The sequence below is a fragment of the Polistes dominula genome, unplaced genomic scaffold (genome assembly GCF_049000335.1).
Source record: "Polistes dominula isolate Pdom_NZ unplaced genomic scaffold, Pdom_raw_medaka contig_15, whole genome shotgun sequence".
NCBI lineage: Eukaryota > Metazoa > Arthropoda > Insecta > Hymenoptera > Vespidae > Polistes > Polistes dominula.
The window spans coordinates 9399460-9426371 of NW_028300915.1; the positions used below are offsets into that span (position 1 = coordinate 9399460).

General features: G+C 30.6%; 3 protein-coding genes and 1 pseudogene across 13 annotated transcripts in view; 2 read left to right on the forward strand and 2 right to left on the reverse strand.

Annotated features, from left to right (window-relative positions):
• Positions 1-17175, forward strand: part of sfl (N-deacetylase and N-sulfotransferase sfl) — a 500037-nt gene extending 482862 nt beyond the window's left edge. For all 8 annotated transcript variants that reach the window (XM_089170139.1, XM_089170137.1, XM_089170138.1 and 5 more), the window contains 10 exons: positions 502-754; positions 2453-2644; positions 9552-9895; positions 10056-10344; positions 11535-11663; positions 11822-12004; positions 12711-12931; positions 13022-13300; positions 13386-13683; positions 13808-17175. In XM_089170139.1, coding sequence (XP_089026265.1) covers positions 502-754; positions 2453-2644; positions 9552-9895; positions 10056-10344; positions 11535-11663; positions 11822-12004; positions 12711-12931; positions 13022-13300; positions 13386-13683; positions 13808-13918 — 2299 coding nt within the window. In that variant the 3' untranslated portion in view covers positions 13919-17175. The remainder of the gene's footprint in view (positions 1-501; positions 755-2452; positions 2645-9551; positions 9896-10055; positions 10345-11534; positions 11664-11821; positions 12005-12710; positions 12932-13021; positions 13301-13385; positions 13684-13807) is intronic.
• Positions 15762-18817, reverse strand: LOC149033251 (uncharacterized). Its single transcript, XM_089170112.1, has 3 exons — positions 18802-18817; positions 17791-18398; positions 15762-17713 (listed from the first exon to the last, which is right to left on the reverse strand). The coding sequence occupies exons 1-3, from the start codon at positions 18815-18817 to the stop codon at positions 17693-17695; spliced, it is 645 nt and encodes a 214-aa protein (XP_089026238.1). The 3' UTR covers positions 15762-17692.
• LOC149033252 (uncharacterized) lies at positions 18708-20051 on the reverse strand (annotated as a pseudogene).
• Positions 20052-20582: 531 nt separating this feature from the next.
• Positions 20583-26912, forward strand: part of MCU (mitochondrial calcium uniporter) — a 65165-nt gene continuing 58835 nt past the window's right edge. For 2 of the 4 annotated variants that reach the window (XM_089170163.1, XM_089170164.1), the window contains exon 1: positions 20909-21049. In XM_089170163.1, the coding sequence (XP_089026289.1) occupies positions 20939-21049 (111 nt within the window). In that variant the 5' untranslated portion in view covers positions 20909-20938. Of the gene's footprint in view, positions 20734-20763; positions 21050-26912 lie in introns of those variants that run through there. The other 2 variants (XM_089170166.1, XM_089170165.1) reach the window with 2 other exon arrangements.

Genomic DNA, 26912 nt, shown 5'->3' on the forward strand with positions numbered 1-26912 from the left:
CGGTAGTCCCTGAATAGCTCAGGCGGTAGAGATGCAGTCAGTTTGCTCTACAACTACCAGCAACCGGCGGATCGAGCCCCGGATGGAACTGCTGCAGCAATAGTCGGACGTTTTTAATAATATAAGGATTATAATAAAATTTTTTTGCCAAAAATTATCATTTGTAATTTTTATTAAGTTATGATATAAGAAATATTTGTAATCTGTTTTTAAATTTATTTCCTTCTCTTTTGTTATTCAAACTCACTTTAATGGAGTAAAAATAAATCTTGAACATTTAGTTATTTTGGTTTAACTCGCAAACTGTAAAAAATGGAACAAAAGTTTTCAGATAAAAATTAGTTTTTTTTTTATTAAAAATAAATTTTTATTTAATTCTAATGCAAACTATCTCGTATTAATGAATTATGGAGTGTCAAGAAATGTAATTTAAAATGACTTTAGTAAACTTTGATTACATATACTCGTTTGATTAGAATTTAAATAATTATGTCATTACAGGTACAAAGTAGAGGTAGCCGGCAAGTCTCTGCCGGTATTGACGAATCTCGACAAAGGTCGTTATGGCGTTCTAATATTCGAGAACCTGAACAAGTACCTTCAAATGGACAAGTGGAATCGAGAACTATTGGACAAGTATTGTAGAGAATACTCGGTCGGAATCGTAGGCTTTGCTCCTCCTGGAGAAGAGAGTCTCGTTGGTGCCCAACTCAAAGGTTTTCCTCTCTTCATACATACGAATCTTCGATTAAAGGTTAGTTTTCATAGTATTTAATTTCTCCTATAATTTCCTATTTAAGACTCGAGACAGACAATTTTTTTAAAATTCTCAAAAATAAAACGAGAACCAAGTGAGACATTAACAAAATTTCTTCTATTTTCGTATATACATCTTGTACACGATGGTAAGATTGAACCTCAATGTCTAAATATGAAAATGAAGATGAAAAACAAATTGAACAAGAAGAAGAAGGGGTAGAAGTTGAAGTAGTAGTAATAGAAGAAGAAGAAGGTAAAAAAAGAAAAAAATAGAGATCATGCCACGAGGGCTGAAAACTCCGATCACAGAAAACTTTAAGTGGCAATCTCGTCGTGTCGTGACGAAACGACTGACTTTATTTCGTAGAAAACTTATGAGACTGCACTGTAAGCAAGAGTAAGAGCAAGGATATACGAAATAAGAGTAAGAGTGAGAACGAAGAGAAATTCTCGTAAAGTAGAATAATAAAAGACGTTGTTACCTTCTAACCGACTCGCAGTACCTATCCTCTTTCTACTTACTACTACTACTACTACTACTACTACTACTACTACTACTACTACTACTACTACTACTACAATTACTATTACTATTACTATTACTATTACTATTACTATTACTATTACTGTACATCCAACAAAAAAGCATAATACGTTCACGTGGCAATAGGAAAAATAGTGTTAAGCGATTCGTGGGAAAAGAACGTTACTGCGACGAATAAATTTGCATGCATCCCGTAGCATCGACAACAGTAATAATCTCCAAGCGATATCCACTTTATCGTTCCCTATTACAAATTTATATTGCTATTACAACGAATAATAAAAAAAAGGAGATTTTTCCTTCTCATATTTTTCATATACGCATTAAATTGGTTAACTATCAATAAGAGAACTTGTTTATCATTCAATGGCGAAAGGATGTTAAAAATTAAAGTAAAGAATAGAAAAAGTTAAAAGAAAAAAAAACTTAAAGAAGGATTAAAAGAAGCGAACTTTTTCGTATACCCATTAACATTTTTTTTAACTATTGATCAGAAAATTTGTTTATAATTTAACAGGGGAAGAGTGCTAAAAATGAAGGTAAAGAATTAAAATAATAAAAAGGAAAAAAAGATTCTAACGCAACCACTATAAATGGTCGTTTGCGATTAAACGAAAAACGCGTGAATTAATTACGCATATATGCTATTTATGCTATGTAGACGCATTTAGGTATTATTACGTTCCTTTTTAATTCGCATCACCGCGCTCGAAAATATAATAAAGGCTAGGATATCTACATACCTGCATTAATTTTTTCTCGTTATGAAACTTTTTTGTTTCTCCTTTTCCTCTCTATCTCTTTCTTTCTCTCTTTCTCTTCGCATTTACAGGGCTCATAATACCTCGAATCGTAAACGTTATTGTATCAGGAATTTATTCGACCAACTAATTTAACTCAAAGTTTAAATACCTTTATTCTTCATATTTCCTTTCCTATCATCTACTCGTAACTTATCCTTTTACGTAACAGAATTGTAATAAAATCTCATTGAACATACGAGAAACAAGCAGAAGAAAATACAGACAGATGCAGAAAAATAGTTCATTTTCTCTGTACCGATAACTTTCAAAAAAAAAATGTAAAAAAAATGAGTTGGTTTAACTGTAAAACGAAACGAAATGAAATCAGTTTTTCACTCTCACACAGGACGCCCAGTTGAACGCGGCATCTCCTATTCTACGATTAACCAGATCCGGAGAAACAGCCTGGGGACCACTTCCTGGTGGTGACTGGACCATTTTTCAGGCCAATCACAGTACCTACGAACCATTGGCCTGGGCGCACAGGGACAGCCTCGACTATCCAACCAACAAAAGCCCTCTGGCTACTGTCATTCAGGTGAGACGATCCTTATTGGACTTTCGTGTCACGTCTAACCCTTTTTCTACTAGCTACGACAGTTTCCGAATTAATGTTAATTCTGTTCGCGTTTTCAAGCATTACCATTCATTTGTACCAGCTTACGTGACTATTGAACACTTTATTTTACTGTAATTAATCTCTCCTTACATAATTCTAAGTTTTTTTTATTCGTCTTTTTTTATCAGACAACGATAGAAAATCGATATTTCATTTCCTTCGTGTCTTATCTACTACTTATCCAGAAATAAAAATATTCTCTTACGAGAGCTCGTGTTATTTGAAAAAAAATAAATTAAACGTCTTATTCTTATTAGCAGTCTCTTTTACTCAAAAATTTATTTCTTAGTAAATCTAATTCAGAGCAGAAATATATTACATCCGTTACTTATCCGAACAGATATTTTAGAATTTTATATTCGGAAAATATGATAGATAGGAATTTATATTTATTTAGTCAGTATTTATAATCGATGTAAGATTGGATAAAACGTACGTGTGCTGATATTTTATTTAAAATATTAGATCCAATAAATATCAATCATAAATATAGAATAAAATTTTCATTTGATTCAAGCAGAAGACGAAAAACTCATAACTTTCTTGTTAATACAAATTTCGATAACGTTGAGAATGGTGATGTTGAAAATCGAGAATATTGAGATAAAGTAATTCAGCACGAGACAAAGTAATCAAATTAAGAAAGAATGCAGTTTGTTAATAAAAGATTATTTTTTGGTGAGGTAACTTTTCCCAAATTTCTCGCAATTTTTATTTTCTGGAGACATTAAAGAGAGTGGGTTGGAGGCTTAGGTAGATACCGGCAAGAAAAGTGGGGAGAGAGGAGAGAAAACAAATGAGGAATTTTCATGGAAAGGAAGAGAAACGTGAGCACGGCAACACCATACGAGTAAACCGTGTGGTATCGCGAAGGGGCTCAAAACAATTCGTAAAGCTCTATTACTTGGCGTTTACAATCGCTTCAGGAATTTTGGATTACGAGATTCCTTGAAGCAAAAGAGAGGGGTTGGGATGGAAGAGAGAGAGAGAGAGAGAAAGAAGAAAGATTCGTTTCCTTTTCTCCGAGGGTTGATGTGAACCTACAACGCGCGAGGGGGATGTTCTTTTTCTACGTCGTCGTACTATGCAAAAATGGCTGGATAGTGATTTCACGGAACTCGAAGGAAAAAAACTTTTGCGACACTTTAAATTATTTATCTCTTTTTCCTCTACAATATTTCTCTCTCTCTCTCTCTCTCTCTCTCTCTTTTTACAATTTATTTTTTACCTCCTTCGATAGAAACTTGCTGAATATTAAAAATCAATCGGATTATCGAAATCAAGATAAAAAATTTATCAACAACTTCTGTAACACGATGGTATTAAATCAATGTTGTAAAGGGTATAGCCGGATAAGTATGGAAAATCTGCCCCCGTGGCTTTTTTGACTCGCACTTGGGGGATCGATTTGGTGTCGAATAAAAATAATTCACCCCAAATTTTAGCTCTTTTACTCAAACGGTTCTCGAGATTTTTAAAAAAACCTGTTTTTTCGATTTTATTTTTTTTTTTTTATAGTAAAATTCAAAACTAATCAATGATGATTTTTTTTCTAGTTCTTAGGAGTCTAAGACATGAAAAAAAAATATTATCATAATATTTTAACGAAAAGCCGATTTTTGGCGGACGAAAGAAAATTAAATTTTTTTTTTTTTTTAGCTTTTTTGAAATATGTCAGTCACCAAAATTTTTCAGAAAATGTCTTTTATACTCCTCTACACTCAGGAATTTTCTTGAATTTTTTGAAGTGGTGGAACAATATGAAAAAAATTAAAAACTCATTTTTTTCTAAAATCCCAAGTTTTAACTAATTTATATTTTTTTTCAGTTAAAAAAAAAATGTGAAAAATTATATTTTTACTCAAAATACACTTTGCCAGAAATAAGCATAAAGATTATTATAAAACAATTAAGATATATTCCGTCTAACGTAATTAGAAGGGTTATTGATTATTGAAAATACATTTAAAAATAGTACCTATATATTCTTTATACGGTTAGATATTATTCTAAATCTTATGCAACAAAAATAAAAATTATAATAAAAGATGTAACTATATTAGTCTTCATCACTGTCTTCATTCACTACGACACTAATTTTTTCATCAATGAACAGGCGACTCAGGATCTCAGCAGGTCTTACAATTTTAGCCAAATATCGAGCGTAAGATAAATAATATATGATAGCAGCAATATGAGAGCAACATCTAACAGTGCGTCTACCATTCGCACAATCACAACAATATCGAGTTATTCCGGAAATATCGTTCTTATCTGGCTGATATTCAATAAAACTACGATATGTCTTCGAATTAATATGTCGAGATCTGACTTCAAACTTTATAATATTAGGTGTAATTTTTAAAAAATGGAATGTGATTATTCCGTTTTCATCCATCATCTCAGCTAAATACGATACAGCTTGAGACATTTGATATGATCCAGTGAAAAGAATTTTGAGTTCTTGCTCTGATAATTCTGGAAAGTCAGGTAATTACTTTGAAGTTATTATTGCAAAAGGAACTTTTCTTCTGGCCCAACGATTAGTTTCTATCTCCAAAGCTAAAGTATTCTCTTGATTTTTTTTTGAATTCATGGCAGCAATTATTTCTTCTGCAAGATCAAGATCAGAATCAAGTCTTGTTCCAAATTCATTGTGCACAAAACAAGCTATTCGACAAAAAACACTAGTTATTGGCACTATCCAGTTTATGATCTAATAGCTTAAACTTCTGTTTAATATTGCCATGTACTGCTTCAACAACCCAACGAATTTTGGTAACGAAACGGGATTTATTCGATTCATCTGTGGTCAACTGATTGCGTTTTCCTTTGAGAGCAGGCATTAGCACTTTGAACCCTAATTCTTCTAGGTATACAATCACATCACGAAAGCCACGATCAACCACAATAATGTCATCTTTTTTTAGCAATTTAATCAGACCGTTGGAATCATTTAAAATCACTCTCATAATTTCAGCATTGTTCATATTAGCTGTATATGGCCCAAGCATATCTATAACGAAACCATTCGTAGTGCATATCGTGAATGGTTTACACAAAGGAACCTTTTTTTGACCAGAATATGATTTCCTCTGGTATTCGTTATTTGCACTTTTTTCATGACGAATATATGTTCCATCACAAATGAATATCAACTGGTCATCTTCTACTTGATACAATTTTTTAGCAGTGTTTGACGTATTAGTGAGTAATGTCTCCCTACTGATAGCATCAATTCCAAAATGCTGAGGTAAAACATCTTTTTCAAACGAAGATATAACTTCATCACAGTAGTCAGATACAATTTGTTCCCGAACTAAACCAAAAACGGAAGATATTAATGCATTCGAATTTCCGGTTCGTAATTTGAATAAAAAAATAACAAGAGCTTGAACGATATTACGATTCACTGAGTTTCTCATCGATGTTAACTTTTCATGAAGTTTTATCAATTTTTCCCAGGTAAGACTAGTAAATGCCTCTAACTGTTTTTCTGAAAACGAGTGATCTCCAATTTTATCAATTATGGACGAGTCAGTACCAATAGCGAGCTGCCCCAGTAATTTTTTCAAATCACAAACTTCAAATACACTGGTGTTCGAAATAATTCGAAAATTGTTAATGTCTTCATCGTAGAACCGCTTTTTTATAAGATGGTCTTTACAACACCGATTTCCTTCGGGAATAAGGAGTTGTCTTTTGAAAAATACTTGTTTGCGTGCTTCAAATGGAACAGATTTGATATTTGATGATGATCCACAAATGCAACAGTATTTGTGAGTAGCAACAATTCGAGGAAAACCCAACTCCACAAATTCTAATTCTTCTTCCATTTTTTCTTCAATAACATATGAAGGATCTTCAGTTGACGATACAGATGAAATAGTAGTGGATGAGGATTGAGATGAAATTGGCAGACTTTCGATACTCACTTGATCTGCAGATGAATCCTCAGTGTTCTTAAGTATAGGTGGTCTTGTTAAAATAACTCGACACTTCCCACAAAAGGTATCATTAATAAAGACTCTCTTTCCAATTTTTTCTGTCGCAATATTAGCCTCATCAATTGTCATAATAACTTTTTTATATCCAACTGTTTTTCGCAAGTATCTGTTACAATTAATGCATTTTTTATCAAAATCCATTCTGAAATAAAGATTTGAATTATGTATTGTGAGGTTTTCAGACAGAGAAAGAAATATAAAACTGAAGATAACTGACTAAGGACTGACTAAGGACAGATACAGACGGACTAACTGAGGACTGAAGACTAAGGACACTTTCTTACTTCTTTCCACATATTTATATCAGAAATGAGCTACACCCCTTTGGAGAGGGAAGGAGATTATAAATCTTATTGACCAATATCATAAGGATCCATCCCATAGTCCACCGATGGGTACAACCTATAGTTTTTGGTAGTGGAAACAATGCATAAAGAAACTTGATCTGGAACATCAGAATGTTATCTCTCTTATGGTATACCGCATATGTTTACATAGGAATCCGAAATTCTTCAAAGGGTCCCGACACTGCACAAAGGGTTTTTATTGCACCAATATATCCCGATAATTCTTATGTTTGTTTATGGTTTTATGGCCCTTCTAAACTTTCCCTTCAGTTTCTGAATAGAATTTTCCTTTCCAGAAAATAGAATATAACGAAAAGAGCTGAATACTAGATTTTTTTCCTACAGTATAGGGAATTGATAAATATACAGACAGATTCAATGAAAAAATTTACTTATTCAAGTGGTTGTAATGCTACAACTGTAAGCAAACAACAAAGCAAAATAAAGAAAACTTTAAAGCGAAACTTTAGAAAAAATGATTGCTGGTTAGTGAAAATCCCGATATATAGCGTTGAAATGCGTCAGCTCGGAACGTATTAAAAAAAAATAGTTTTTACGTAATCATTGTGAAACTAAATGATTGAAAATGTTTGTTAAGTAATGTTATTGTGTATTTTGAGTAAAAAAATTATTTTTTACATTTTTGTTTTAACTGAAAAAAAATATTAATTAGTTAAAACTTGGGATTTTAGAAAAAAATGAGTTTTTAATTTTTTTCATATTGTTCCACCACTTCAAAGAATTCAAGAAAATTCCTGAGTGTAGAGGAGTATAAAAGACATTTTCTGAAAAATTTTGGTGACTGACATATTTCAAAAAAGCTAAAAAAAAAAAAAATTTAATTTTCTTTCGTCCGCCAAAAATCGGCTTTTCGTTAAAATATTATGATAATATTTTTTTTCATGTCTTAGACGCCTAAGAACTAGAAAAAAAATCATCATTGATTAGTTTTGAATTTTACTATAAAAAAAAAATAAAATCGAAAAAACAGGTTTTTTTAAAAATCTCGAGAACCGTTTGAGTAAAAGAGCTAAAATTTGGGGTGAATTATTTTTATTCGACACCAAATCGATCCCCCAAGTGCGAGTCAAAAAAGCCACGGGGGCAGATTTCCCATACTTATCCGGTTATACCCTTTGGTTACGTCTTTGCTTCGTTCGCGAGCGAGGAAGCAAACAAGCAAGCAAACAAGTGAACGATCCAATACAAATGTTGAGTCGGATAGAGAAGGAAAGTTATAAAGTCGTAGGAAAGAAAATTTACAGTGAAATTATGCGTGTAGATAAGTTTATGGTGGATGGTAATACGCCTTATATATGATTTCAATAGACAGTGAAATAAAACGGTACAAAGTGACATTTATTTTTATAGCTAGAATATATATATTGGTGCATACATATGTAGAAACGTCTCTGAAAACGTTCTACTATGACATTCCATGTATTATATATGAATATTACATACGCTCGATAGTCTCATTTCTTTTGTCTAGTATTTTTTCCTCTCTTTTTTTCTTTCTCCGTATATTTCATACAGTATATTTCTAATATACATGTTATACACGTCCACACACACGCGCGCGCGCGCGTATACACACGTATTTAACAAGTTCATATCAATTGTATGTAAAAATCTGTGGACGGAGAAGTTGAGTGGAAGGAAGATAAACTTATTTCCGTATTCCCAGATGAATTTCTTCCTTCGTGATAAGTTGGAGGAAACGTTAGCTTCATCGCATTTGATAAAAGAAACCGATCCACAGTGGCTCGCGCTCGGCTAACTACGTGAACGTCAAACGTTAACATTGATTTATGGACATCGTCGTTGTGATTTCGGTGCCTCGGAGGAGAATACAGTAGCTACTATGCTTTGTGCACCTTCTCTTCTTACTCTTTCTCTATGCTTATATACATATAACGGTATACGTGTTAGGTATTACGTACACGAAAAGAGAATAAAGCTTTGTTAGGAATAAAAAGAAAGAAAGAGAAAGAGAAGCAGAAGTAAAGCTGATCAACGAACAAAATAAATTCGTAGCTTCTCCCACTGCTTGGTATGAAACAAGTGAACCACGGCGTTGCTCATTAATCGAATGAACCAACAGCTGATTGGCTCCTGATTTAATTAACTGACTACCTGTGATACTTTACCCTCTCTATTTCTCTTCTGCAATCCACCCTTTTCGGTAATGGGGTTTATCAGTGAGATTATTATTGTTGTTTACTGCTAACAAGCTCGTTTCATAGCAAATTCCATACACTGGGAGGAAGAAAATAGAGACGGAGAGAGTGAGAGAGAGAATTATCGTCGAACAACACAATTAACAGCTCACATGCTTGTGATTACGTTCGATCCTCTTCGGCATCGATGTTAACATTATCATTTAAGCGAGTCCATTGAAACAACAATATTCAAGTGTCGGATTTATCGTTCATAGATTAGTCTCATTACAAATCACATTTGTTTCAACAGGATCATGGAAGATACGACGGCATTCAAAGAGTCCTGTTCGGTGGAGGTCTAAGATTTTGGTTGCACAAGTTGTTACTCCTCGATTCGCTCTCGTATCTTTCGCACGGTCAACTGAGTCTAAGCTTGAATCGTATGATTCTTGTTGACGTGGACGATATATTCGTCGGTGAGAAAGGTACGAGGTTGAAGAGGGACGACGTGATGGCTTTGCTGGCGACGCAACAAAAGATTCAAGCACTGGTTCCGGGGTTCAAATTCAACTTGGGGTTTTCCGGGAAGTATTTTCATCACGGAATAGCAGAGGAAAATTTGGGGGACGATATGCTTCTGGAGAACGTCGACAGGTGAACAATTATTTTAATCAAATATTATATTATTATTTGTCATGGTTTATCCTTTAACAGTTAAATTCTGCTAATAGAATTAGTTGAATTTTATAATTATATATATACACCAAGGTTACTACGTGTAGTATATATTTTATCTTGTTAATCTTATTCGTAGATTTACGTGGTTTTCCCACATGTGGAACCACCAACAACCCCATCTTTACGAGAATGTGACCCACCTACAATTGGACATGGCACTGAACAAACAATTCGCAAAGGACCACGGAATACCAACGGTAAGCGGATACAGCGTAAGTCCTCATCATTCAGGCGTTTATCCGGTCCACGAAGGCCTCTATGAGGCTTGGAAAAGAGTTTGGAACATCAAGGTCACTAGCACGGAAGAATACCCACATTTAAGGCCAGCACGTTTAAGACGTGGTTTTATTCATCGTAACATCATGGTAAGTGTAAAGGATTTGGGTATATACTTAGAAATACCTGCATAATCAAGACAAAGACGACAAGACGTGAATATCTAGGTCTGGGCCAATGTACATGAGCCTGACCTACTAAATTGTCAGATCGATATTTCTATATCCGTCACTTTCACACCACACTTTATATTATAGTCAGTCATCACTTATTAATAACTCTTTGAAACTTTTCAAGGAGAATGAGAACTTCTAAATGAGGACATTAGCACATATTATAAACATCGTTTAAAATTCATTTTTCAATTCTTAAATTCAGCCATTTCAAAATTTCACGCTAATTATCATACGAAAGTAGACACACAAAAAAGTAATTTTATTATTAATTTGCTATAGCAATTATTTATATTATAATATATATATATATATATATATATATATATATAATACACGATATAGATTTTTTCTACCTTTTTTCTACATCGTTATAATTACCTGCAAAGTTGGAAGAAAATAAATAGATTAATTAACCATCGTTAAAATTAATTATTCCCCCGTCTTTCTGTTTCTTCTTTTATAATATATATATATATATATATATATATATATATTCAGAGACAAAAATCAGTACACATGAAAGTTTGATGATGAATATCTTTTGAACGCTTAATTTAATCGCCAAAACATAAGACACCATTTTTATAGAGCAGTTAATTTCCTACAAAAATTTGTATTGCGCATTTTATAATAGTCATTTATTGTCGAGTTATAAAATTCATAATCAAAAATGAAATTTGTCTTAAAATAATCAAACTTAAATGTTCAATATCATTCAAATGGTGAGGTTTACGGAAAAAATATAAGATACCTTTTTTGCAGAGCATTAAATTTCCTACAAAATTCGTCTAGAACATTTTTCTGTACAATCAATTAATGATGAGGTATGAATTTTATTCTATTGGACTAAGAAAAAAATAAAGAACTGCGATGCGGAGGATCTTCCTATTAAAATTAAGAGCTCATATTTGGTGAAAATTGTTTTAAGGTGTCTAGCAACCCATTTTTCCGTGGCACTTGTAAAAAAAAAAACAATTGATTTTTTTGACCCACCCTAATATATATATTTATATAATAATAAAATAATATATATATATATATATATAATTTTTATTTAAATTCTGAATAAATTTACTAGAATCTTACTTTTTATTTCTTACAAGGTACTCCCCAGACAGACGTGCGGCCTTTTCACTCACACCATCTTTATAGAAAGGTACCCAGGCGGAAGGGATAAGTTGGACGAATCGATACAGGGCGGCGAACTCTTTCAAACGATCGTTTATAATCCTGTAAGCGAAGCGTAAACTCTACCCCCGTTCAAACCCTTCTTCTCCTCTTCTCCCTCCTCTTCCTTTTTCCACCACTCTTTCATAGTAACTACACAACTTTGAACATACTCATTGATTAATCGTCCAATCATTAATTGCGATCTTTCACTTTTTTCTAGATAAATATTTTTATGACACACATGTCCAATTATGGAAACGATCGTTTGGCACTGTATACCTTCGAATCCGTAATCAAGTTTATTCAATGTTGGACAAATTTGAGATTGTCGAGTGCACCGCCGCTTAAACTCGGCGAACATTATTTTCAACTGTATCCAGAGGAAGCCGATCCTGTGTGGGGTGTAAGTTGAAAGATTTTTTTTTAGTAGTTAATTTTATAAAAAAAATATTCAATTCAGAATTCTTCATTATAATTAAACGAAAATAGAAAAAATTAAATTAAATTTGTAATTGTTACTTTATGCGCTAAATAAAAACTAATAAATACAATAATATTTTTCCCATTTAAAATAGATGAATTTTTTACAACATAGCACCATATCTTTTTTTTAACACGAAATAGTGCTATTATACTATATTAAATATAGCCTAGACTTAAAATAAATTCGGAATCACGTATACCAGTGGTTCCCAAAGTGGGTGATGAAGCAGGGGGCGATGAATGACACGACTGACACCACCACAGGTGAAAAATGGAACTTTAAGTGTGCGGGTGTGCAGTGTAAAAAAGGTCATGAGTGCAATAAAAAAGTTTTTCTCAGTTTCTAAAAAGAAAAAAGGTCACCAGTCAACAAAATTAAGATATTAATTTTATTAATTTTTAAGGGGGCGATAAGCAATAATTTTGTCAGGAAAAGGGGCGATAAGACAAAAATAATTGGGAACCACTGACGTATACGATAAAACAAACAATAATTTTATCATGGTAAAATAAATAAGATATAAAGAATACAGAATAAATTTTCGGATAGAATTTTTTTGTCAATATTATAATTGAAATTATTGACCTTATCACGTGAGTCATTGTTCTTATTCGAAATTTTACAGAATCCATGCGACGACCAAAGGCATCAAAAAATCTGGTCGAGAAACAAAACGTGTGATCAATTGCCAAGATTCTTAGTCATTGGTCCTCAAAAAACTGGTACCACTGCACTCTATACTTTTCTGTCCATCCATCCGGCCATAAGCAGTAATTTACCCAGCCCAGACACGTTCGAAGAAATACAATTTTTCAATGGGAAAAATTATTATAAAGGTTTAGATTGGTTGGTTGATAAATAAAATTTTAATCAAATTTATTCACTATCTTAAAAATTATCATTATTATAATAATGTTCTTCATTTCTTGATCTCAGGTACATGAGTTTCTTTCCGGCATCAAAAAACGAAAGTTCTAGATATCTTTTCGAAAAATCAGCAACTTATTTCGATGGCGAATTGGTTCCAAGAAGGGCGCATGCACTTTTACCAAGAGCTAAACTCATTACAATATTACTTTCGCCAGCACGAAGAGCTTATTCGTGGTATCAACATACTAGAGTTCACGGTGACCCTATAGCAAATAATTATTCCTTTCATTCGGTCATTACGGCCAGCGATACAGCCCCAAAACCATTAAGAGACCTTCGGAATAGGTATAATTTCTGAATCTCATTTAAAAGATTTTTTTTTAATTATAAATATTTATACATATACATAAAAAATTATTTCTAATTATAGATGCCTCAATCCCGGCAAGTATGCTCAACATTTAGAAAGATGGTTGTCGTTTTATCCACCTCAGCAAGTGCAAATCATCGATGGCGAACAATTGCGACAAAATCCAGTAGAAACGTTGCACGAATTGCAAAGGTTTCTTAAAATCACTCCAGTATTTAATTATTCCTCGCATCTCAGGTATGATCCTAAAAAAGGATTCTTTTGTCAAGTTACCAATGAAGATCGTACTAAGTGTCTCGGAAAAAGTAAAGGACGTCAGTACCCACCGATGGAGGATAAATCCTACAAATTTTTACAAGTTAGTTATGAAAAATATTTAATATTTTTCTATGTCAATTTAGAATTCTCTATTTTTTGCTTAACATGATACCCTTGCGAAATTATTGAAACTAAATATTAATTTATCTTTTTTTCTGTTTCAGAGATATTACTTGTCACACAACACGGCTCTTGTAAAATTATTAAAACGACTAGGATCCAGAACGATTCCACAATGGTTGAAGGAAGATCTGACCGATACGGTGATGACCTAGCAAACGCCAATCGCATGAAACACAGCTATATCTCGATTTCAAGCTTGGATTCTCGCTTCCGCAGTACACGAAATACGTCGTTTATTAGTGGAAGACTTGTAAATTATTTGTAAATTAAAATATATTTCGCTGGATTATAACATCCTAATCGGAGAAGGACCATAACCAGTGAAGTGATGGCCTAACAAATCGATGAAAACCTGCAAAGCTACTAGTCACTAAACGATTTAACAGTTACATGACAATGCAACTGTCGATCGTTGTTAAGCTAATAGTACTATTATTAACTTTATAATATAATAATTATATATATATAATTAATAATAATATATATAATTATTATTATCGTTGTTGCGTCATTAAAGTTAGGAAGGATTTCGAGAAAAGGCCTCTCTAACTCAAACTCGCAGAACACGATCTGCATTATATCTTCGTTGTCAGGATGAAAAAAACAATTTCTTGATAATTCTTACTTTGTTTGGATCAGAAAGAAATTTAAACTAAATTGTAATATTTTCATGTTCATTTTTATACCAAACGAATGCTTCATATTTTTCTATCGAACTTAATTTTCTTTTTCAAACGAAAAAATACATTGTTGAGGAACAATTACAAAAATTTGTGAAAAAACAAATATAGTTGTATATCGAATGATTAAAAAGAAAATATCTACATGAAGTTGGAAGAAATATTAAAAATAATGTGTTTTTCTAAACCAAACAGAGTATTTCGAAAAGTTCGTCAAGTTAATAATTCTATCGAGGTATTATCTGTCCAAAAATAACATGTTACTGTGTTTAAAAAATGATTAATCCTCGTTCGAACGAACAATCAATTGATCTACCTATTGATCAAACTTAAATAATTAAAAAAACAAAAAGCCCGTCTCTCATCTAGCGATCGATCGTTAATTACTATCACACTCAAAATATCGTCCAAGCGAACAAAACGCATATTTTGGGCTGTCAGATTAGTTCCTTTCTAGCCCATCTTATTTCGGAGACACAGTGTATGTTAATTCTTGTTGTATAAGCATATTTTGGGAAAACCAAAAACAAAATAAAATCTATCATGATTTTTGTATATTTTGACAATACTATTCTTGGTACCGACGATGAGAGTAATGATCAGTAAAAAAGGTGTATGATCGCGTCCGTTTGTACATTAATGTAATATTATAATACACTATTTTGATGTCAACGCGTGTAGGTGTAAAATATTAGATTTTAACGAAAAAAATTAGATCAATTATAGGAAAAGCTTGGGATAAAATTTGGATTGAAGATTAAAAATTTCCGAAGATAAAAAATGCATTCGCGCGATGAAATTCGTATTCGCTTTCAATAATCGGTGGAACACTTTTAAAACGCTCTTTGAATATTTTTTATTTAATGAAAACAAGAAAAAGAAGACACCTATCAAAGTTTATAAATTCGTTTTAATTAATATTGAAAATCAACAATTTGACTGATAAATATTAAATGATAATGCGTAAGCTGTGTTCTGATGTATCATCTCATACAGCAATATGTCCAATTTATTATTCCTCTGTCGTTTATTTGATTGATAACGATTCTACGACAGCAATTAGTCAATGATAATGACAAATTGCTCGTTTTGGAAATATACGATCAAACACCTGCTATGTTATTGTACTTTCTCTGATAGAATCGTTAATAAGGCTACATTACTTATTTACGAATTTTTGCAATCGAGAATAGTACTACTATTGTACACACACGCACACGCGCGCGCGCGCGTACAATGTATATTGTATATAAAAGTTTATTTAATTTATTATCAACTCTCCCCGCAATTATACAAAGTTCAATTTTAAATGTTAATCAATCTATGAACAAAAATTTGCGATTTTAACGTTTACATTTGATTAACAAATTTTTATTGTATACGTCATTGTCATAAATCTTTCTTAAAATATTGTTTAAAAAAATATCAGTATCGTAATACTATTAAAAAGATATTCACATATTGACACACAGATTTGATGTAAAAAAAAAATTATTTATATCATTAATTATCACGAGCCTAAGGCTCCCGTCCAAAACGAGCAATCGAACATAAAAAAAAAGAAATACAAAAATAAAAAGGACGAAAGTTTATATTCGAAAAAATCTTTTAAGTACAATGACGTCGTCTAACGGATAATTTTATTTTTTTAAATAAGGCGAAATTCCTTTGGCCATATTATCTTTAAACATTTTATCTAATAACTACTATCTTGTTACGTTTGTATATTTGTTTCCATTTCTATACTGCCGTTAAATTGTGGACGTACCATTTGTGGACGTTTTAACGATAAACCTTGTACAAAATTTCTTGTTAATAATACGATAACAATAATAATGATACTAATAATTAATAATAATAATAATTAATAATATTAAGAATAATAATATTAGTTATAGTAAGTATAATAATAATTAGTAACAGCGATGGATTATTATTATACAAATGATGATCGATCTATTTTGTCGAATCGTGCCATTTTATCGTGTTGTATATAATAATTGTATTATCATATTAAAAAGATGACATAAAACAAACACACACATACAGATAAACATACACGTTGAAATTTGTAGTTAATGTTTTTGAAATTTTCATTCTGCACGGCGGCCGTAACAGTTTTATGATTTATCGCCGCCTGACAATAATATGTGACAAAACCAAAAAACGGAAACATAATACCCTGGAAAAAATAATAATAATATATTCCGAATTGTACAAAAAAAAAAAGAATTAATAGTTGATAATATTTTTTTTTTTTTTTCATTTTTCCAAGTAATTTTATTCTAAAATATTTGTTATTTATATTGTTTCATTTTTTGTGTGAAACAATTTTTTAAAAATTCATTACTTATAATTGTTTTTTATGTAGATAAAGAAGATAATGCATGTATTTTAATTCTGTTTTTAATGTCCATTAATGTAATAATAAAATAATATATTTTTTTTTTATTCGTTCATTTTATTTTCAATCTGAAACGCATTTTGCGTTTTAAAATGAGAAAGACATGATAAGGAAGCGTTTTCGAAAATGTTTCGCTTTAATAGACTGTTACGAATGAGAAGAATCGCCGTTATCCTAGATTTACAAAAAAATGCGTTTAGAATGTGTGTACGGTACCTTAAATAACGACCTTGATTATTTAATTTATGATTACACTATTGTAAAATATTGTAATAACTGTACGGAATAGGCCATAAGTTCTAATAAAATAATTATTTAAAACGGTCGTATATAAGAAATACAACATCGATCACACTTGAAGAATATAAAATTATGAAGATAATTATATAGTATTTTTGTTTCCTTTTTAGATTTACGATATGCTATAAAATCGAATGAAACATGCATTTATTTTATCTCACGGTTCAGCATCACAGAGTTTATGAAAATTACATATCATGTAAGAATTACTTCTGTATAATATTTTTTTCTTCGTTAAAGTTCATTGAACTCTTGTTTATCCAATTCTTCGTGCAAGTTCATAAATTTTTGAGTTCTTCGTAATTGATACTCATTTATAATAGTAATTTCATTATCACTATTTTTTTTAATATCAACGTGACAACTTAAATTCAGTTTACGTTGAATTTCTTTTGAATAATGAGAAATATTTGGAGAATGTTGCAAATTAGTTTTAGAGAAATATTTCCTGCTATTCGTTAGATCTATACCGATCCTATCACCATTAGCAAATTGATCCTCTAATGAGATCAAATTGTACACAGAAAGAATATATATTTGTCTTAATTTGTGTACTTTTCTTCCTATGATGATTAGGGATAAATGATTAGAATATTTTTTTTTTTTTTTATAAATTTTTATCTTTAATCTAACGACTTACTGAATGATGCAGACCTGATGATTGCAAAGAATCAGACAATTCTTCATTTTTCATGGTCACTATCTCGTTTGAATAATTTTTCTTAGTAAATTCATCTTCCTCAAATCGCGACAACTCGTTCGAAGGTTGATAAGAATTTTCTCCAGTAAATTTAATGGATAATAAATTTGTATTATTTATAATCGATTCTTCGTATTTATTGTATGTAATGTTTTTATTAGAAAACCCTTTTTTCATTTCAAGACTAATCGTAGATTCGTTAACTTTAAAAATTTGCGATCTGTGTTTAAAAAAACCGAAGGCGTTTAAAATTAGAAGTAAAGGTGTTAGAGTGACAGTCACTAGTTCCATCAAAGCAATTAAAAAAATTAATTGCCAGGAAAGATTTAATAAACGAAACTGTGTGCTTGTATTTTGTTCTGATACACAGAATGGTGCCAGGACGTTTGCAAAGAAACCACATATTAGATGAATCGTTATGATATTGCAGTGATCTAAATCGCTAGAAAATATCAATCTGGATATAAAATAAAAAATAACTCCTCCTGAATATCCTAATCCGATAGACATCAAATGAGAATATTTGTTGGGAGCACTTGAATTGAATTCTATTCAATCATTGAGCAATGAATTTTATAACTCGACAATAAATGACTATTAAAAAGTGCACAATAACAATTTTTGTAGGAAATTAACTGTTCTATAAAAATGGTGTCTTATGTTTTAACGATTAAATTAAGCGTTCAAAAGATATTCAGAGACACAAATCACTACACATAAAAGTTTGATGATGAATATCTTCTGAACGCCTAATTTAATCGTCAAAACATAAGACACCATTTTTATAGAACAGTTAATTTTCTACAAAAATTTGTATTGTGCACTTTTTAATAGTCATTTATTGTCGAGTTATAAAATTCATAAGCAAAAATGAAATTTGTCTAAAAATCATCAAATGTAAATCTTCAATATCATTCAAATGGTGAGGTTTACGAAAAAAGTATAAAACACCTTTCTTGTAGAGCATTAAATTTCCTACAAAATTCGTCTAGAACATTTTTCTGTACAATCAATTAATGATGAGGTATGAATTTTATTCTATTAGACTGAGAAAAAAAAATTAAAAAACTGCGATGCGGAGGATCTTCCTATTAAAATTAAGAGCTCATATTTGGTGAGAATTGTTTTAAGGTGTCTAGCAATCCATTTTTCCGTGGCACTTGAAAAAAAAAATAAGTCATTTTTTTTACCCACCCTAATATATATATAAAGTAAATAAGAATATTTTACCAGGAGACCAACGAAGATCAATAGTAAACCCAAACAAGTAGTACTCAAAAGGAACAAAGACAAATTTATTGTATCAATATTCTTTGCTTTAAAAAACTATAATTTTTTCTTGATAATATTAAATAATTGATCAGAGATCAGAGAGATCAGAGACCGCCAACAACGTGAACGATTCCTGATCCTGCATGATCACGAAAATAAACTCTAATATCATACAGTCTACCTTTTACGATCCATTCTTCTGGCATTAAAGATCAACGAATAAGAAAAGGTTAAATTAAACCAGCCAAGAGTTAATTTACCAGAAAATGAGTTATAAAGTATGTATTTTCTGTCATACTAATCATATAAATAGCTGATGTCATTATGAACAACTTGCCAACCGATTAGGAATTCTTCCTTCTTTATCAAAAAATTTTCGAAACTATAATAATCACCGTAGATAAAGCTGCACACGTCAGCATAGAATATCACAAGAAAACCAATTGTAAAATAAGAAATTGTGGTACAGCTGATATCTCTGATATTTTGAAACAAGATTAAATTTAAATTGTCTTGCTTTGACACAGAACCAATTTGTAATAGAACATATCGTAATCGTGACAGGATCGTTAAAATTATTCGATTAGTATAATTCGAAAAATAAACATAATGATAAAATTCATTGATTTTTAGTACAGAATTGGAAAAGTTAAGATTATTCGGATACATGACACTATTCTTTTATATAATCACAATTTTTAATACTATCAATATTGGCACTATATCAAATTATAACATAAAACAAAAACAAAATACATTGGTAAATACTATAACCATTATACGATAAGTGCCCTAAACAGTTTCCTGCAACATTAGCAAATGATAATAATTTATTATGTCATATTTAATTTGAAGAAAAAAGAAAGTCACAACATTAATCTTATCAATCAAAAATTTTCTTTAACCTTGACTGCAGCACGATCTCAAAGGAATCCACCAATATAAACGGTGCGATCATCACATGTCAATTGGTAAAACAGTACAAGATGTATAGTAAAAACAATGCAAAGAACGTAAATTTACGCCTTTCCTATATGAATACATAAGGACGTATATTTACATCTCTCGTACACATTGATAGATTTGTGAAAGCACATATTTACGCCTTTAGCACTCAAAGGGTTAAAAATTCCAAGTAATATTTTCACGATAAAACTAAACTGTTGGAAATATATATGCCACATATTTCGTTCTCAAATAATATATAAATCCATTTCTAGGAAACATGCGCATTAATTCATCCAATAGTATGTTATAGTTATATTTCATTTAACTCCGTCAAAAGGTTTCAAATTCCCGCCAGAATAATCAAACTAAATTCCCGCGGTCCGTAATACATGGCAACTAATACAAGTATTTAAAACTCATAAAAGCGCGAGTGATTCGTGAATGTTCGGTAAAAAGTGATTGGTGATTGGTCGAGCTATAGTACAGTAGAGTGGCACTGGGCGAGCCGGCGCGGAAGGGCACGAAGGATGCCGGCCGTGACCGACGATGATTAGTCTGTACGTCGTCGTCATCGTGTATGGATGATTATTCGTGGGTATATAGTCGCGTGAGGTTATTCATGTGTGTGAAGAGTGTTCGCCCGCCAACAAAAAAAAGGGAAAGGTACTTACTTTAATATAATTAGTCCTTTTCTTCAGAGCCATCAACGATTGTCCTTTTATTTTCTATTTTCTTGTTAACGGGGAAACAGGAAATTGGATAGGTGAAGAGAGGTTGGTTGGGATGAACAAGTAAAAGGAAGAAAATATCAACGTTTAAACACACGCGCAAACAGCATAACACATACAGCACACATAAATAAATTGAAATGGCATCAGCAGTCTCCTGTCGTGTAATGTTCCTTACAAGATGGTACGACGTTTCGACACGCGTTTTCACCGCCTCCTCGGCGTTAGTTACATCACGTAATTTCCAAAACGTAAGTCATTTACATATTCGTATATATACATATATATATTCATATATATGTTATATATATATATGAATTTATGCATGTGTTTACTTACCTTGTTTTGTTAAGCGTTATAACTTACGAGCATTTAAAGTAAGCCGGTTTTATTACCAACCGATCTGTCACGAATATACACGATTTCGAAAGATCGGCCTCAGTGAGAGAGATAGAATGATGCGGAATTTAGTGTGCGTTAGACAAAGGACAAAGGATAGATCCAATGCAGCACCGACTACTCCCTCTATTCTATTTCTTTCTCTCTCACTCTCTTTTTCTTTCTTTTTTCTATTTCTTTCATTGTTTCACGATACATACCAACCATAACTTTATTATATAGTACTATACATATTTCTTTACGTAGATTTAATTTAAATTCATAATTAAAATATAAACATTTTTTGAAAATAAAATGTATTGTTTAATTTGTTATATTTATATATAATTAAATGTATACATTAATTTACAAAATAAAATTATATAATTAATTGATTCGTTCAAATGTCGGTAAGTAAATTGTAAATAAACGTATCTTCCATACCTATCGAGTATGTTTATTTACTTACACTCGTAAATTACGTATTATATTAATATTATTATAGTAATAATTAATATTATTATTTAAGTTTATGTTTATTAATTATTTAACATTGTATGCAAATTAATTGTAGTAATGTCGTGATTTTTGTAATTGTACGTGTTCCAAGGGAAACACTCAGTACATTCTTTTTTATGGTCCTGGAATATTTTTTCTTTTCCCGTTATTTTTGTCCTTTTCTTTCTCTCTCTCTCTCTCTCTCTCTCTCTCTCTCTCTCTCTCTCTCTCTCTCTTATGGAATTTTAAGCATTGAAAGCATGTGAAGTTGTTCGAACATGCAGGTTCAGTATGCATTAGATGAAAATTTTTTTGTAAAAACCAATATATGAGAGAAAACAAGTTAATTAGCGAAATCCTGAGCGAGTACAAAAGTGAGCATTTTATTAAAGCGTTTATTTCTTTACGGATAAAATCTAATTAGAGATTTTTCTTTTCATAAATTTTCGTATCTTTTTGTTTCTATTCTTTATTACGATTCGAAAGAAAGGAGATATTACATACGTATATGAAACTAATATGTCATAAAACAATGAAAACTTCAAGAAAGTAAAGATCGTGTTTATTTACCTTTTTTTCCGACGTCTGTATTATCAATAACAATCGAGAGAAAAGAAATGATTTCTCATACTGATAAATATCTTTATAAAAGTAATACACAATTATGTATATCAAATTTACAATTAGGATTCATCGAATTTTTCGATGGATGAAAAGTTTTTAGATGATTTAAAAAATTTATAATTATTATCTAAAATCTTAATCGCTTATTTTGTTTCCAATACATACAACTGCGAGTATATAAAAGTATTTTTATAATATAAAAACAAAATGGTATAAAATTTTTAGAAAAGAAGTAATTAATTTTTAAAATCTTCTACAAAATTTTAATATGCGTTACAATAAAGAAGAATATAAATATTGATTTTTGAATCTCAGAAATGTTTTTTACTAATAATATTATATTTTATCAGTTGCTTACGATTCTTACAAGCAATGAAGTGTGGTTAAAATAATTGGAAAGTTCGTAATAGTTTTCAGAAGAGACTATGTGAAGATTTTCGATAGAATTAATTATAAGGGAAATAACATTGTATGTATACTTGTATATTATATAAGATAACGTACTGTATATTATCTAAGATAATAATATTCTTCATATAATTCATTTATCAGTAGCACTGAACGGATTAAATGTGTTTCTATTGTCGTAATTCAAACAATGACGATGCATCAACTAGTATTAAAATAATAACTAGCTACAACGAATAGTAAATACAAATGCATTTGATTCCTAAAAATTTACTTTTATTTTTAAATTTTATAAATGAGTAATAGAAAAATAAAATATTAGAACGAGAGATTATTTTCTATGAAGGAGGTAAAAGCAATGTATTTACAAGATATCAAATATGCTGGTTATATTTTAGATTATATTCTCATTAGCACATTAATGGTAATTCCCATAGAGACTAATAATTGCGATAACCTAGGGTTGATAGATGACGTTTCAATGTTGACCTCAGTAAGGACGCTAAGTTGAGTATGTTTGAAAATAAAACTGAAAAGTGGAGTCTTATTATTTCATAAAATGTAGATATTTCGTTGAATTTCATTGTTTCGTTTATTTAGATAATTAGATAATAATATTATTCGTACTAATACATGTAATTTTTAGTATATGTATATCTCTATTACATGTATTCATATATGTGTAAAATAGGGCGTGAAAAAGTTTTATTATTTCATAGAATGTATTCATAGAATTTTATCGCTTCATTTTTCTACGTAATCAGATAATAATTTTATTCATACTTATACATAATTGGTAATCTACGTAGGTTGGAACTTAAATAGTGGCAACTATTTATTCACAACCGATACAAAAGAGTAATATGTTTGCTCCTGTTACTGTCCTTTAAAGTAGTCACGCGGTCTACTGCCATGTCTCATCTAGTGTTACGATACAGCGTAAGAAAACCTCTCCTTCGCGCTCATAACGCTCCAAGTGCGTCTGAGCAGCTTCGTAACGCATCCATTTCTGCATTTCTGTCAATTCATGCGGAACCCATCGTGGCATTCGTTTCAGAACTGTTCCAGAGATTCGACAGGCAGTAGACCGCTCCATTCGTACTATCAACAGAGCAGGCTCTGCTAACAGTATACTAAGCCTTCCACATCGCTGGCAACGGGTTCTACACAACGCTGGTGACTATTTTGAAGGACAGTAACAGGAGCAAACATGTAACTCTTTTGTATCGGTTGTGAATAAATAGCTGCCATTATTTAAGTTTCAACCTACGTATATGCATTTATATTACATATATTTAAATATGCGTTTTATAGGTTGTGTACAATTCTTGGTATTTAATTTAATATATTCATTGAATTTGATCGTTTTGTTTTTCTAGATAATTAGACAATAGTATTATGTAAATGAATAAATCATTTTTAGTAATATATATATATTGATTAAATAAAACGTGTTAAAAATCATGTTCGAGAATTTGGGTAAACGTGAAAACTTGATTTGAGTCTATGTGTCTGTTTATATGTGATGGTGTGTGACTAATAAGATTATTGACCTGCGAAAGCTCGTGACATTATCAAATTCTAAAAGCGTTGTTAAATGTTATGATTGTGCATTATCGTACGCAATCTATTTTTAAAGTAATTGGGAAGCATCAAATAAGAATTGAAAAATGCATTATAGTTTTTATTCCCTTGAATTGAATATCTTTTTTTACTTTAGATAATTTATTTATTGTAAATATTATTATTTAAAAATTATATACATTATTAGCTAAATTTCAATTTGAACAAAACTCATATTTTTGTACAAATGAAACACAATTAGTTCTTTTATATTTTTGTTTTGTTTTAATAAAAAGAAACATATATTGCTAATTTTACAATGATTATTATATTATAAATTTAACAACGATGCAAAATGGAACGACAAAATAAATTATCTATAGTATCATTTTATTATTCTTGTAATTTTCTTTAAACGAACTGATCAATCATTTTTTTCTTTTAATTTAATTCATGATTATTATACCTATTATATGTGAAATCTTAAGAGCAATTTTAATAGTTCATTCCTATAAATCGAAGATATTAACATAAAATCAACTAGCTTATCCAGATCACTCGGTTAAATGTCAAGATATATATATATTGGTTTTCGTGTCGTCTACGAGTCACGACATTTATAAATATTCGGATGTTCTTGGATAGAAGAGGAGCAGAAAATAATTCGGTATTTTTAATCTCACTTTTCAGTTACTTTCTCAAGAAAAGTTTTTCACGAACTAAACGAATATCAATTTTTCATTTAAGAAACGAATATCAATCGAAGAACAAGCAGGAACTAACAATTCTTCTTTTCTTTGTCGTTTATTTAATACAAATTCCTTCAGCATAGGTTCATTAAAACTTTTATATTCGAGCCTGAGATAAAAAGAAATAAGCAAAAAAGAAAATAAATATTATAGTATACATAAAAAAAAGAACTAAGCGCATAGGAATAAATAAATTTATGATTCCATTAAGAAAATATACTTACCACGCATATGTAAGTAATGTTAGATCACGTATAACATGCATTTTAATATTTCAACGTGAAATAAATTACAAACTGCACTTCTTTACTAGCGTTTACTTTTCTGTTTTCTTTTTTTATCATTACTCTCTCTTTTTCACGTGATAATTTTAGTATAAGAGTAACACGTGAGTGTATGAATTGCACATGAAGACTAATAAGTACTCGACTAAATGTTAGATTATTAGGACTGGTATTAAATTTAAAATACAATGTATCTCTCTTTCTCTCTCTCTCTTTCTCTCTCTCTCTCTCTCTCTCTCTCTCACTCACTCACTCCTACACACACATACCATTTTTTTTCTTTTATTTTTTATCTACATTTTATCAAACAAGATTACTTCCCAAATAGCCTACTATTTATCTATCTACAATATCTTTATTTCTATTTTAATCAAGTGAAATAGCGTTATTCATTGTTAATATTCAGTTTAAGCGTTTAATTAAGCTAATCGATAATTTCCAAGTAGGTTCTTTGTGCACCCTACTATTAATAATAATAGAATGCTTTAGTTGGCTTTATTTCATGTCTGATGAACGTTCAAAGGAATTCGTAGTTCTTTTTTCAAAAGGCTGAATGCCAGAACGCGCTAGTAAGCAAGATGAAATTGCATAGAAGAAATGTTTCGCTCAAGTAAATATTCTATGAAATATTCAAAAAAATTTTTATGAACTTTTGATTTAATTAAAGGATTAAAAAATTCAAAACAATGACTAAGAGAAGTCAGTTGCATATGCATTTGATATAAGGTACCATTTGTACGTGTTTATCACGATTTGCGAGAAATACACGACAATAATTATCTGATTCTATTTGAAACGATTACATGATGCGTAACTGAATGCAACAAAAGTATTGAATGAATATTATTAGTGTCATTAGTAGCGGGATTGTAGGCAGACTAATTGTAAGTGTTAAATAATATAACTAAAAAGTTTTATACCCATATCTGATGTTATACAATGATCTTAGAAATAATATAAAGTTAAAAAATTATTTTCATAAATATTAGATTTGACGGAAAAATAATTGCGGTTTTTATGTATCGAATTCAAAAAAATTATTGTATTTAAATGTCAAATAATTTTAATGATCAACATTGAATTCTCTTTTGTAACCATTGAGTTGTTTTACGTGAATTTTTTTCAATAATAGCCCACAAATTATTATAGTCATTTTTATCACGAATTTCTTTTTAAGTTTTTCTTGTTGTTAGTTGTTTTTATGTTATATTTCATAAATTTTGTGCCCTTTAATGTCTTAATTTAAACTTGTAAATAATATAATACGCATTTGGTTTTATTTCCACGATTAATTTGAATTACAGTAGGCCCTCGACTTTCGCACATAATTGGTTCCTGAAAATGTGTGCTAATGTTGAATGTTCGAAAGTACAGGGATGTAAAAAAATATGCACCAATAACTGTGTTTTAAAGTATTTATCTAAATTAGCAAAACACACAACACGTTGACGCACGCCCTTATGCAAGACAACCTGTTTTGTTCTCTTTATCCGAACAACATTGTCATCTGATGTCTAGTCTGATGTCCCTTGAGAGGGGAAATCTGATCGCAGAGGATTAAACAGTTGAATCTTTAAAAATGTGCGAAATAACGAATTATGCGAAAGTCG

What these genes read in the sequence shown, in the direction of transcription:
- LOC149033251 (XM_089170112.1), bottom strand. An exon ending in CATCAGGTCTGCATCATTCA is followed by an intron (nt 17,714 to 17,790) that starts GTAAGTCGTTAG and finishes TAATCATCATAG; the next exon opens with GAAGAAAAGTACACAAATTA.